The 14,474-nt window shown below is 30.0% G+C and overlaps 1 protein-coding gene across 1 annotated transcript; it reads left to right on the plus strand.

The window, feature by feature from the left end:
- The first annotated feature begins 17 nt into the window (after positions 1-17).
- LOC135956447 (putative dual specificity tyrosine-phosphorylation-regulated kinase 3 homolog) lies at positions 18-3,659 on the plus strand. The gene has a single exon (XM_065506947.1). The coding sequence runs from the start codon at positions 1,047-1,049 to the stop codon at positions 3,105-3,107; it is 2,061 nt and encodes a 686-aa protein (XP_065363019.1). The 5' UTR covers positions 18-1,046; the 3' UTR covers positions 3,108-3,659.
- The last annotated feature ends 10,815 nt before the right edge of the window (positions 3,660-14,474 follow it).

The raw sequence follows: 14,474 nt of genomic DNA on the forward strand, positions 1-14,474 counted from the left end.
ATTGAGTACTGACTACTCAAATATTCTATACGTTCACAACTCTACTTCAAAGGGTTAAAAATTTTCTGCGAAAAATTAATTTTTTAATACAATTGGAAATAATTGAATATCCTTCTGCTGCGAGAAAAGAAGTCATCATTTAAATTTTATGTATTGTATATGTCCCGTATCATTAAGAAACAAAAGATTACTTGAATTACTAAAGTCGTAAAACAATCGCTAAATTAAATTTGATGCATCCAGGATTAAATGGTAAACTATAAAACATTTCCTCCTAAAAGTTTCTTATGGACGGGGCATGGCATAAATAACCACGATGACGTGAACAGAAATCTGAAGTTACATTTAAGTGTTGGGAGTACCGATAGTTTCTTTAACTGACATAAACGGCCATACAACATTTCCTTTTTTACACAAATAACACATCTATGAAAAATTGCATACATCACGTCACATCACCACCACGAGATACTCAACAATAATAATCAATATAAAATATGAATGATTAAGAGACATGTCATTTATACTTGAGAATATAAGCCAAAACAACAATAGTTTTCATGCAGATCAAAATTCAAATCAACCTGATATTGAAAACAATTCTTTAAATAAAGACGAAGGAGCATATAACTAAAAAGCAGTAACATTTGTAAGGAAGCACTTGTGATGCGATAAAATCTGATATATCATCAGATATAAAGTCATTTGCAGCTGTTCCATCCTTAGCGTCGTACTGGAATAATCTGCGAATAAATAAAACCAGAGCGAATCCATTCTGAATTTTTAAATGATAAGTTAAGAAGATAAAGTGGAAACTCGTACAATATACAGTCAAAGAAATTGTAACGGCAGTAGTGTTATAAGCCCTGATCTCAGTTTTTAATACAAAATCATACTTTGAATATGGTGGTTTCACAAACACAGCTTCAACAAAATAGTAAACAATCAGCGAATCAGTTAAAACTAAAGAAGTTTGCTATAAATTTGTTTATTCTAAATAATTTAACTCTGAACTTAGCGACGTTGGCAGCTGTTATCCGAAGTCCATGTCACAACCGGCACTCTCGCTGCTTTCTACTAAAGAAACAAAATCAATAGGAGAAACTACAACTATTTCTCCGAATCAGCTTAGTAAATCATTCACATCAGCTCAATCTTCATTAATTAAGATGAAAACGTTATCATTAACAAACCCAACACAACCTAGTAAACAATCATGCCCAATTGATAGTGCTGCTCCGAATGCTTCTGCTATTGCTACCAATACATTGACAATAAAAAGTACTGGTTCAATTGGCAGTAATTCTGGTAAAGAATATGCTGATGCTGCCAGTAATGGAAATGTTGTATTTGTTCCAATTTCTGCCAATTCAATGGAATCATTTTCATTTCATGAACAAATCTTAATGTCTGGCCAGGAAAAAAGTGCTTTGTCAGAAAAACCCAAACCGTTGGTTGTATCGCCACAGCAAGTGATGATACTATATATGCACAAATTGACACCATATGAACGAACTGAAATTCTTTCTTATCCACAAATTTATTTTATCGGAGCTAATGCTAAAAAACGTCCCGGTGTGTTTGGTCCTAATAACTCGGATTATGATAACGAACAAGGTGCTTATATACACATCCCACATGATCATGTGGCATATCGTTATGAAATGCTTAAGGTTATCGGCAAGGGCAGTTTTGGCCAAGTTATTAAAGCTTATGATCATAAAACTCACGAGCATGTAGCTCTTAAAATAGTTCGCAACGAAAGACGCTTTCATCGCCAGGCGCAAGAGGAAATTCGGATACTTCACCACTTAAGGCGACAAGACAAGTACAACACCATGAACATAATTCATATGTATGATTATTTTACATTTCGTAATCATATGTGCATTACATTTGAACTGCTTAATATAAATTTGTACGAATTAATAAAGAAAAATGGATTTAAAGGATTTAGCCTGCAGTTGGTTCGAAAATTTGCACATTCTCTTCTACAATGCTTGGATGCACTTTATAAAAACGAAATAATCCATTGTGATATGAAACCGGAAAATGTCTTATTAAAACAACAGGGACGCTCTGGCATTAAAGTTATTGATTTTGGATCTTCGTGTTATGAAAGTCAACGGGTATATACCTACATTCAGTCGAGATTTTACAGAGCTCCTGAGGTCATATTGGGAGCGAAATATGGACGTGCGATTGACATGTGGTCACTTGGATGTATATTAGCCGAACTGTTGTCAGGACATGCGCTATTTCCGGGAGAAAATGAAGCTGATCAGTTGGCGTGCATTATCGAAGTTCTAGGTATGCCACCAAAAAACCTACTGACAAACTCAAAACGCGCCAAAGTTTTTTTCAACCCTGACGGTTACCCGAGATATTGCACCGTTCGAACTATGGCCGATGGCATGGTAGTACTAATAGGCGGCCAATCTCGGCGAGGTAAAGCTCGCGGGCCACCATGTTCGAAAAGTTTTTCCAAGGCCTTAGATGGATGCAAAGATGCACTGTTTTTGAACTTTATACGAGGATGCTTAGAATGGGATCCTGATAAAAGACTTACGCCCGCAGAAGCGCTTAAGCATCCATGGTTACGAAGACGTCTTCCTAGACCTCCAAATAACCAAAATGGAAGTGGTATGAGTGTTAGCAGCTGTGTGGGGAATATAAGTGATAACAAATCGCCTACAACAAATACAAGTAATGAAAGCGGAAACAGCCGAGACGCTGACGAAAGTACATCTACAACTAATGATCTCAGCACCGACAACAATATTGACGACTGCTTCACTAAAACTGGATCTGCAGTACCATCTTTAGCCTCATCAATTCTATCGAATGTAACATCGGAACAATTATGGGACTCTCAGCATGCAAATTTGGCTCAAAACAGAAATAGCAGTAAAATAAGTAGTAAATTGTCATCATCTTCAGATTTAACAACGAGCGAACATGTGAAACACACAACAGCTACATCTGCTCCCGCAAAAGCTTCCAACATTCTCTACACATCTTCGATTTCCCTGATATCGAATGCTGCCCATAGATGCGGAAGTGAGTATGCGTCGAAACTGTCATCTACTCTGCAGAAAGATAAATAGTTTTAAATATTAAATAATTTATATTTTATATATGTAGTATGTCTCAGTGCGTGTATTGTTAATGTCTGAATAATATGGTTACTTATTCAAATTGCAAAATAATTCATTTTTTCTGAGAAAAAATTACTTTTAATGTTTTTTTTTTGCAAACTCACTCGTTAAACATTTCTTTGTAAACGGGCTTTTTTAACATTGACTTTTTAAAACTTTAAGAATAGTAGAAAGTTTAAGAATAACTTTTTATAATTTAAGTTGGCTTTTTATAGAAATCTTTTTTCTATAATGCATTTTCCTATATGTACTTGTTTTGGAGTAAACTTTCGGTAAAACATATTTCCGTTAATATTTTTCACATGATCAAAATACATCAAATAGGCTTGTCAGATCGCATTTGCCCAAAAGCTTCAATAAACTCTTAGCATTTGAAAAGATATTTTCTAAGTTTTTTATAGTAAAATTTTAATTTCCTAAAAATGTATTTATTCAAACATTTAAAAAAAAACAAAACGAATATTTTCAAAAATAAAAAGCAAATTCTAATTCTAAACAAAATCCTCGATTATCAGAAACAATTTTAATTTCTCTGAGCAATAAATTTGTCATTTTTGAATTGGCATAGAATAGACGCATGGTATAAACCAAGGCGAATTTACTGTACAGGTGGCGTTGATATTACAACAAGTACAACATAGCAAAAACAACATTGTGTTTTATTGTTGTTTCAGGGGCAAATGTGTCAAAAAAAAACAAAACAAAAATATGTGAAAAAAAAACAAAAATAATCAAATTAATAAAAAATTAAGTAAAAATAGTAATAAAGCCAATAAAAATAACGTAAATTTTACACCAACGCTAATTAATATTAAGAAGACATTACTAAAGTTTAAATTTATTTGCTAGTGATCAGCAATTGTCCAGAGAAAACATCGAAAAATACTAAAACAAATGAAAGAAACTGATAAAATACGGGTGCCTCCTGGAAGCTCGGTTAATGGTGGCACAGTTTGCGGTGAAAATGGTAGCGCTAATGCTCCAAATGTATTCACGTGGCATAAATTGTTATTTCCAAGATCAAAACACTAATTTTAAAAGATCTTATAAACTTTTTTTGAAGCTAAAAAGGTAAACAAAACAATTTAAGGCATAAAATAAATTTGTTTTGTAAACAATTTATGACAAGTTTGTCCCCAAGGCGAAGAAAAAAAGTAAATCAGCTGTGCTGTTAACGCCACCTGTACAGTAAATTCGCCTTGGTATAAACCAAAGTATATACAAGTAGTCCGATTATTTGACAACCGTACCTTTTATTTTCGAAACACGTTAATTGTGCTCAAATGAAAAAAAATATATTTTTTTTACTAATTTTTGACACTTAATTTTATTTGTTGTAGAATTTAATTTATAGAACAGTTTCAATTTTCGGTATTGAAAATCAAACAAATTAAAATTTAAAACATTAAAGAGGCACCAACTTATATACATTTTTGTTAGGTATTTTTTCACTAACATATGTTTAAAGTTAGGTACTGTTAATAAGTCGGACTACTTTTATATACTGTGGTACAAACAATGACCAGGCCGAATTATTGGGGTAAATTTTTAATAACTATATGTCCTAAAAAATGTCGAATTCTAGATTTAATTCCTTAAATATTTAGTTTTCCTCATGTTTAAATTTTATTTCGAAATTAACAAATATTTCTTTAATAAAAAAATTGAAGTTTGGAATGCAAATTGTCAGTCTCGTCCCTAATTTTACGCATGATGTAATAAGTAAGGTGAGAGCTTTTCGACAACAAACTCAATATTTCTTGCTGACAAGTGCATAGGTTGAATTTGTCAAATAAAAAATAAATAAATTTTATTTTGGCATCTTTTAGATATTTTAATATTATTTTCATAAATAAATTACCTATTTCATTTATTAACAGGAATTTTTAAAGATTTTTCTTAAGCTATTTACAAAGTGAAATATTATCCGGCAGATTTGTACAAAATCAGAAAGTCCACTTAATTGGTGTAAAAATGAAGTTAATTTGAATGTAAATAATCTTTGACAAAACCGTTACCAATGTAAACACAAAGCTTTTGTTATTTTTGCATATTAACTAAAAAACAGCCGTTAAATTTAAATTATATTTGAAAAAGAACAACGGTTTAATACTACTTTATCCAAATTTCATTATATGAAATCTTTTTATTCACATTTTCATTCATGTTTTTTGATTTAAAAATTTTTTTCTTTGAAAATAAAATTTATTATTTTTTCAAAATAAATTCAGTTTGACAAACCCCAAGCAAAAATAGATAAATAAAAATCAGCTGTGTTGTTGATTTCACCTTACTTAGTGCATCCTGGTTTTACGATTTTCCAAAATTTTGTTTGCTTTTTGTATTGAAAATTTCCAAAGCTAGTAAAAACGAGCAAATAAACGAACAGCAAAGCATAGAGAACATAGAGCGGAAACTCGAAAAAAACTCAAACAAAAAAATTACTCAAAAAAGTTACACATACGAGTGTTGTTTTTGTTTTCACATAGTTTTTTTTACTAATACATTCTCACCACTTAGGTTTTTGACAACTGAGTTAGGTCTTTGAGTATTTTTGTTTTTATTCACCCCTATTATGTACATACATATGTCGTCGACGTCGACAAAATTTCACACATTTCAAAAATTTGTTTTAGTTTTATATATATGGGGCATTTCATGTCAAGTGAACCAACTTTTGAAATCGATGTCTTCCGATCGGGATGAAATTTTCACCAAGGTTAGCTCTATTGGATAGTAACTCAGACACAATTTTTCAACAACATCGGTCGAGAACTCTCTGAGTTATAGGGGGTAAAATTTTGACAATTTGGTCAAACAGGGGTTTTTTCTTATCCATGTAACTTATTACCTATTGTTCTTAGCAAAATGTGTCCCAAATAGTATAGATAGCTATTTCTTCGATCTTTCGAAAAAAAATATTTAAAAAAAAAAATAAAAAATTTTTAATATTTTTTTCCGAAATCAAAAACTTTTTTGACTTTTTTTTAAAATGGGTCCTTTTTTTTTTTTTTTTTTTTTTTTCTTAAAATAAAGTTTAGATATTTTCCTTGAACACCTACTTGGTCACTTAGTGGGATGCGAGTGGGATATCTATCAAAATAAATATTTTGTAACGCAAGACATACAATTTTTTAATTTTTTTTTGCAAAATCAAAATTTTTTTCCAATATGGGCCCTTTTTTAATTTTTTTTTTTGCTCAAAAGAAAGCCTAGGTCCATTCCTTTAAGATATTTTTAGTCCCTTAGTGGGATGCGAGTGGGATATCTATCAAAATAAATATTTTGTAACAATTTTTTAATTTTTTTTTGCAAAATCGAAATTTTTTTCCAATATGGGACTTTTTTTTAAAATTTTTTTTTTGCTCAAAAGAAAGCTTAGGTCTTTTCCTTTAAGACCTATTTTGTCACTTAGGAAGATGTGAGTAGGATATCTATTAAAATAAAAATGTTGTAACTCAAGACATTCAATTATTGACTTTTTTTTTGCAAATTCGAATTTTTTTTCAAAATGGGCCCTTTTTTAAAAATTTTTTTTTAGTCAAAAGAAAGCTTAGGTCCATTCCTTTAAGATATTTTAGGTCCCTTAGTGGGATACGACTGGGATATCTATCAAAATAAATATTTTGTAACTCAAGATATACAATTTTTGATTTTTTGGCAAAATCAAAAACTTTTTTGACTTTTTTTTAAAATGGGCCCTTTTTGTAATTTTTTTTTTTTTGCTATAAAGAAAGCTTAGGCCTATTCCTTTAAGATGGTTTTGATCGCTTAGTGGGATGCGAGTGGGATATATATCAAAATAAATGTTTTGTAACTCAAGACATACAATTTTTGTGTTAAAACATTTATTTTGATAGATATCCCACTCGCATCCCACTAAGGGACTAAAAATATCTTAAAGGAATGGACCTAGGCTTTCTTTTGAGCAAAAAAAAAAATTAAAAAAGGGCCCATATTGGAAAAAAATTTTGATTTTGCAAAAAAAAATTAAAAAATTGTATGTCTTGCGTTACAAAATATTTATTTTGATAGATATTCCACTCGCATCCCACTAAGGGACTAAAAATATCTTAAAGGAATGGACCTAAGCTTTCTTTTGACTACAAAAAAATTTTAAAAAAAGGGCCCATTTGGAAAAAAAATCGTATTTGCAAAAAAAAAAGTCAAAAATTGTAAGTCTTGAGTTAAAAAATATTTATTTTGATAGATATCCCACTCGCATCCCACTAAGCGACCAAAAGGGTCTTCAAGGATAATATCTAAGCTTTTGTTTGACCTAAAAAAAAAGATTAAAAAAGGGTCCATTTTGAAAAAAAAAGTCAACAAAGTTTTTGATTTTGCAAAAAAAGTCAAAAATTTTATGTTTTGAGTTACAAAATATTTATTTTGATAGATATCCCACTTGCATCCCACTAAGCGACCAAGTAGGTGTTCAAGGAAAATATCTAAACTTTATTTTAAGAAAAAAAAAAAAAAAGGACCCATTTTAAAAAAAAGTCAAAAAAGTTTTTGATTTCGGAAAAAAAATATTAAAAATTTTTTATTTTTTTTTTTAAATATTTTTTTTCGAAAGATCGAAGAAATAGCTATCTATACTATTTGGGACACATTTTGCTAAGAACAATAGGTAATAAGTTACATGGATAAGAAAAAACCCCTGTTTGACCAAATTGTCAAAATTTTACCCCCTATAACTCAGAGAGTTCTCGACCGATGTTGTTGAAAAATTGTGTCTGAGTTACTATCCAATAGAGCTAACCTTGGTGAAAATTTCATCCCGATCGGAAGACATCGATTTCAAAAGTTGGTTCACTTGACATGAAATGCCCCATATATAAAAAATCTGAACTTAACAAGCGCACCAAAATTCAAGCGTTGATTTGCCTTTCATAATTTGAAAATTTTGTACATAAAACAAAAACTAATTTTTAAAATGTGTCAAAGTTTGTTTTTACTATGCACATAAATATCACTTTGGTGACGTGATTTACAAATTAGGGCAACGACAACGACATACATAATAGGGATGATTATATCCCAACCGTAGTCATAATTTTGGGTAGAGGTTTAAAATGACACGAATCAAGTGGTGCTATGGTAACATGTTTTTATAGGAGTTAAGAATACTACCAAAGATGGATCCAATAGGTTTATGTATCACTTAGGTCCCATACAAAGGTATTGCTTGAATACGACTAAAGTTTTCTTTTTTAATTTGTGAGTGATTCGCATCAGCATCGCAAACTAAGCACATGTAGATGCGCATCAAATGCATCAATGCGCTGTATTTGATGCGTATTCATGATTAGTTTGCGATGCTGATGCGCATACAATCTATCAGCCATTTTTGTGATGCTTGTTTGAAGGTTTTTTGCGCATCATCTGTTTCACTGTTGCTTTTTAGAACTCAAGACATTTGGCCCCGAGAATTATATGGACTAAATTAAGAAAAAAAATTAAATATTATCAAAATCGTATACGCCCACTGCCCACACAGAAAAAAGAAATTCATAATTGGAATGAATTTTGTAATAAATATTATTAATCGAACTTGACTTTTTTTTCCCAAACTTATTTCATTCAAAATAAGAACATGTTCATAAATATTATAAAATTTTACATGACGGAAATTTTTGCTTTTTTTACTTAATTTTTATAATAAATTGCATTATAATTGTATTATATAATGAATTAGTGCAAGAATATTTGCATAATAGCCATATATTGGCCAATATTTTAAGATAAAAAGGAGAATATCTGAAACTTAAAAATTATCATTAAACATAATAAAACATTCATAAATATAAAAGCATTTCATCCTCTTAAATCAATTTAATCATTTTCGCGCTTTTTATATCATTTTGTAGCTGAAAATCATAAAAAAACTAAAAATTTTCCATGAAAAATTTCAAACATTTTTGAACAACATAAAAATAAAAATGAAATTGTAATTATATTTTTCAGGCCTTCTAGATTTTATTTCAAAACATAAAATATTAAACAAATCATACTATTTAAGAAATTATTTATAAAAGTTATGAATTGAAATCAATGAATTCGAATCATAATATTTATGTTGAAACTTTTCTGTGCATACAATCCAAATCGATTTTTTCGCATAAAATTGTTTATATCCAAGCAAAATTCTAGAAATTTGGCACGTACATATATTTTTTAAAACAAAAAAAAGTTTTATTAAAATCGGCCATGCCACCGCATACCGCCCATACAATCCAAATCGATTTTTTCGCATAACATTTTTTCTATCCAAGCAAAAGTCTAGAAATTTGGCACATACATTTTTTGATACAAAACAAGAACGCATGCCGAATTTTAATAAAATCGGTCACGCCCAAAGCCCACGAAATCCATACATAGTAATTTTTTTTGATATTTCGTTTATTATTTGACGAAACAAGACGCTCCCCCAAAACAACAGCTTGCTCCTATAACAAATTCACAAAAAAAATGGGGAACATCAGTTCTCATGATGTGCATTAAAATCGTGAAGTATTATTTTGTTATAACCATGGGATATGCTTGGTTGATAACTTGCACAAATGCAGTTAACGGGCGGGATATATACATTAACGATATTCAATTCCATATCTCCAGTGTTAATAGAAATGCGCGGAACTTCCAGGAATGGGTCGAATTCCCAGAATATGAGAGAGAATAATCATTTTGTCTCTTGTCATGCATACATTTTTTGATCTCAGCAATCTTCTTTCTTAAACCACTACAGTTTAATTGCAGGATTTGCAATTACATATTATAATCAGTAGTATACCATAGCCGTTGAGAGGGGTGCTTGTTGTCGGGGTCGGGTTGTTGTTGATGGATGCGTACAGGCGTGTTTGCACAGTACTGCAGGTGGGTGTCATTTGTGGACTGGAGTGTTCACTATTACTCTGGTATTAATTACGCAACAGTCAGCTAAAATGCTGTGCGAACTTAATTTACTGCATCGCTTCATGTGACACCAATATCTACAACCATTGCATCGAACTGACGCTACCTTGTTTATGTCCAATTTCATCACTTTACACTGTAATTTCAGAGTAATTGGAAATAATTTGTGCAAAATTTTATAAGGATTGCTGCATAATCAACATATTTATGACTGCTAAAACAGTATTATGGGAGGACATTTGTATGAGAGCGATGTTAAATCATGTACCGATATTAACTAATTTTCAAGTAGAAAGATTTTCAGCCCGCTAGTTCTTTTCGTTTGGGCCCTATCGTGTTTTCAACAGACAGACGGACATAGTAAGATCGTCTTAGAATTTTATGAGGTCCCAGAATATATATTTTGATGTGTTACAAACGGAATGATAAAATCAATATATCGCCATATTTTGTGATAGTGGATATAAAAATAACTATCATCATAATCAAGGTCTATTAATAAGGTCTGTGCAACTCTACAACAATTCAAAAACAAAAACAGGCATTTTGTTTGTGTAAAACTATACTTACTGAACTTGTCAAAAACATTACCAAAACAAAGATACATAATATAATTTTATTTTCAACAACATACATTTATTTTTTTAGATATATGAAATTGAAGAACTATTGAAGAGCAGTAACTCATTTTTTATTAATTTATTTTTTCCGTTTTCAATTTGTTCACGACACTTTTTATTATTTTTTTATGTTTTTAATTTATTTTTTCAGTTTTCAATTTTGTCACGAAAAGTTACAAATTTGAAAAAAATACAATGGCACTCTAAAAATGTAAACAAATTTTGACAAACACAGTATGTAAACACAAAGGGACAAAAAATTATCAGCTGTTTAGTTGCACAGGCTTTATTAATAGACCTTGATCATAATAAAATTACTTTGTATTAAAACTAATAAATAATTCAAAAAGTATTGTAGTGTAAATCCAAAAAATATGTATTATTAAGGCCCTAATTTTGTAAATCACGTCACAAAGTGATATTTATATGGAAAGCAAAAACAAAATTTCAAAAATTTTAAAAATTTGTTTTTGTTTTATATACAAATTCTTAACAGAACAAACGCACCAAAATTCAAGCGTTGGTTTGCCTTTCATAATTTGAAAATTTTATATACAAAACAAAAACAAATTTTTAAAATTTTTGAAATTTTGTTTTTGTTTTCCATATAAATATCACTTTGGTGACGTGATTTACAAAATTAGGGCCTAAAAGAATTAAACTTTTGTGAAATTTCCGATTATTTTTCATAATACATTTGTTTTTTTTTTTACAACGTTAGCCTACCATTTATTTTGAAACGCATAATTTGCTTTATTTCGGTAACGGTATTTGCTCTTATTTCGGGCGGTAATTTAATTGAGAGCTTTTCTGGTGCCAATTCGCACATTCTGGGGGCAAATCACGGAATTCGATATCGAGTGCACGTTCGTGTAGAGACAATTTTCGTAATTTTTTGGATCACGGTAGTCGAACGTAATTTATATTACCTACAACTATTTTTTACATTGCTGTAAGCATATGAAATATATGATAAATAATAATTTAAGTCCTATTAGCATTTTACCATCAATTTCGAAAATTGTTGAAAATATTATTAAACTACAGATTCTTTCCCACTGTGAACGTTTTTCATTACTGCACTCCAATCAATATGCCTTTCGTCGAAATCATAGCACAAGTTCATTACTAATAGCTTTAACTGACTCAATAAGAACTACACATGACCGTCATGATAACTGTACAATGGTTTCTCTGGATCTATCAAAGGCATTTGATCGAGTCAATCATAAGATTCTTATAAGAAAACTTATAGATAAATTTAAATTCTCTAAGTCTGCTAGTAGATTAATTTATTCTTACTTAACTGAACGATCGCAATTTGTTTCACTACTTGGTATTAATTCGAGTATTAGAACTGTTACTTCTGGGGTTCCTCAAGGCTCAGTTCTGGGTCTAATTCTATTTTTAATGTATTTGAATGATTGTATTTCATTAATGGATAATGATATGTGCAAATCCTTTGTTTTTGCAGATGATATTTTTCTTCTTTTCAGAGCGGGCTTAATGGAAAATAATTTCCAGATTAGAATAAATCATCATTTAAACTTTATCATTAATTTGATAAACTCTGATGAGCTTAGTGTAAATTTAAATAAAACAAAAGCCATTAATTTTCATTTGCCAAATCATGACTTCTTAAATCCTACAATTTACATTGATGGCAGAACTATTGAAAATGTTGACTCTATCAAATGCCTTGGCATTATTATTGACTCCAGCCTAAAATTTAATCTGCACATTGATTGGCTTTCTAAAAGAACATGTCTGACATTAAGAAGACTTTATTTTCTTTTAAAGCTTACACACCGAAATTTGTTAGATACCGTTTAGCATATGGCTTGTTAATGTCACAGTTTAATTACTGCCTAGAGGTCGTATCTGGTACTACATTAGGCTTTATTGATTGTCTAAAGAGTTTACTTAGAAAAATTGTTAGGTATGTTTTTGATTTTAAGCTGCGTGATCATGATCGTGTTTCAGAATATATTCCCATTTTTCTTCGTTGTAATTTTACAAACTACTTACATCTACGGATCCTCTTACATTTCTACAAGATTATGAAAACTGGTCAACCCAATTATCTTGTTGGTATATTTTCGTTTATTCGTTCTACTCGGAATATTCAAATTGAAGTACCTCGAATACATCTTTCAATTTTCGAACATTCGTTTAAAATAAGGATCTGTCGTATTTGGAATCAATTGCCATCGGATCTTAAATTATTCTCATTTTCCATTTCTACATACATATAAATTAAAAGTTTTACAATATCTTTCTTCTGTTAATATTTGAAAATAATTATATTGTAATCTGGTTTTCAGGATTTATAAATTTGTTTTACTTTTCATTTAAGCAAAGTTTGTGTGGCTGGAGAGCCATTTGTACACTATTATATTTTGTTTTTATATTTTAAATTTGAATTAATGATGTTATTATTGTATAACATAATTATTAATCTAACAATACATGTATAATTGGCCACGAAGGCTTTTATGTATTGAAATCAATAAAAAATAAAAAAATAAAAATAAATAAATTTGTGATAAATTGTTAAATTGTAAAAAAATGCGGAAAACTTTTGATAAAAATTGATCCAAATTAATTGAAGAGATTACCAATCGAATACAACTTCGAGTAGATACGTTTAGATAACGACTGCCGTGGTCCATGTTAAAAACATTTTGATGACGAAGTACTCGATTTCGAATGCGGTGATTTGCCTCTTGAACAGAATATTTCGTGTTGTCGAGAGAATTGTGCGGTTTTAGGCTATTAACAATTTTCTATCTTGTTCATTCGGACTGTATCTAAAACGGCGTAATTTAATATACTTTATCAAGGTTATCAAATATGGAAAATGTATGTTTTCAAGATTTACGATAAAGATACTGGAATATTCTACCAAATTATTTAGGTTATTTATTTACAAGTTTTAAATACAAATACAAATAAATAAGGTACTAACAACAAAGGTTTTCGACATATTACGTTATTTAGAAAACGTTCTCTGGACCATTTTCGCAATAAATTTTTAGCTCACCTAGATACTGATAGCCACGCAAATTGTGCGTCTTAGTAAAAAACTATGTGAAAACAAAAACAACACTGGTATGTGAGATTTTTTTTTAGAATTTTAATGTTTTGGTTTTTCGTTTCGTTTGGTTTCCGCCATGATACAACAATATAAGGTAACTCAGTAGAAAACAAATTCTCAATTATTCAATTCTTGTAACGTCAAACAAAAGAAAATATAAAAAAAAATCAAAATCAAAGTTTGACGTTATAGGGGTAAATATTGAAAACTCTCCCTAGTGACTCTACCTTCTACAATTATTGTATCATGGTTTCCGCTATATGTTTATTTCCCTATGTTTTTTTTATTAATACATTCTCATAATATAAGTTTTAGATAATCCAAAATTTAAAGTTTAAATTTTTTAAAAAATAAATAATTTTAGAAAATTTGTTGCAAACATAGATGAGGTCGATTTATGCCCGAAATTCAATTAATAGATATACAGGTAAGCCTCCATTTACTCGGTACTTTATTTACACGAATTCAATATAACGCGAACTCAAATTAGCAACAATTTTTTTAAATATGTACGTGACTTTTTTTACACGATTTTTATATAACGCGGCAACAATGATGAGTCTACCGAAGATGAAAGCACAAATGCCACAACTTTTCAAATGGCTCAAGAGTTGGTTGAATTTTCTGCTGAAAATGATCCTTAAGGATCAAATCAACAATCGTTCAAATTTATTTGAATATGCT

This window comes from Calliphora vicina, chromosome 4 (assembly GCF_958450345.1).
Source record: "Calliphora vicina chromosome 4, idCalVici1.1, whole genome shotgun sequence".
Taxonomy (NCBI): Eukaryota; Metazoa; Arthropoda; class Insecta; order Diptera; family Calliphoridae; genus Calliphora; species Calliphora vicina.

What these genes read in the sequence shown, in the direction of transcription:
- LOC135956447 (XM_065506947.1), top strand. Translation starts at nt 1,047, where the DNA reads ATGTCACAACCGGCACTCTCGCTGCTTTCTACTAAAGAAACAAAATCA.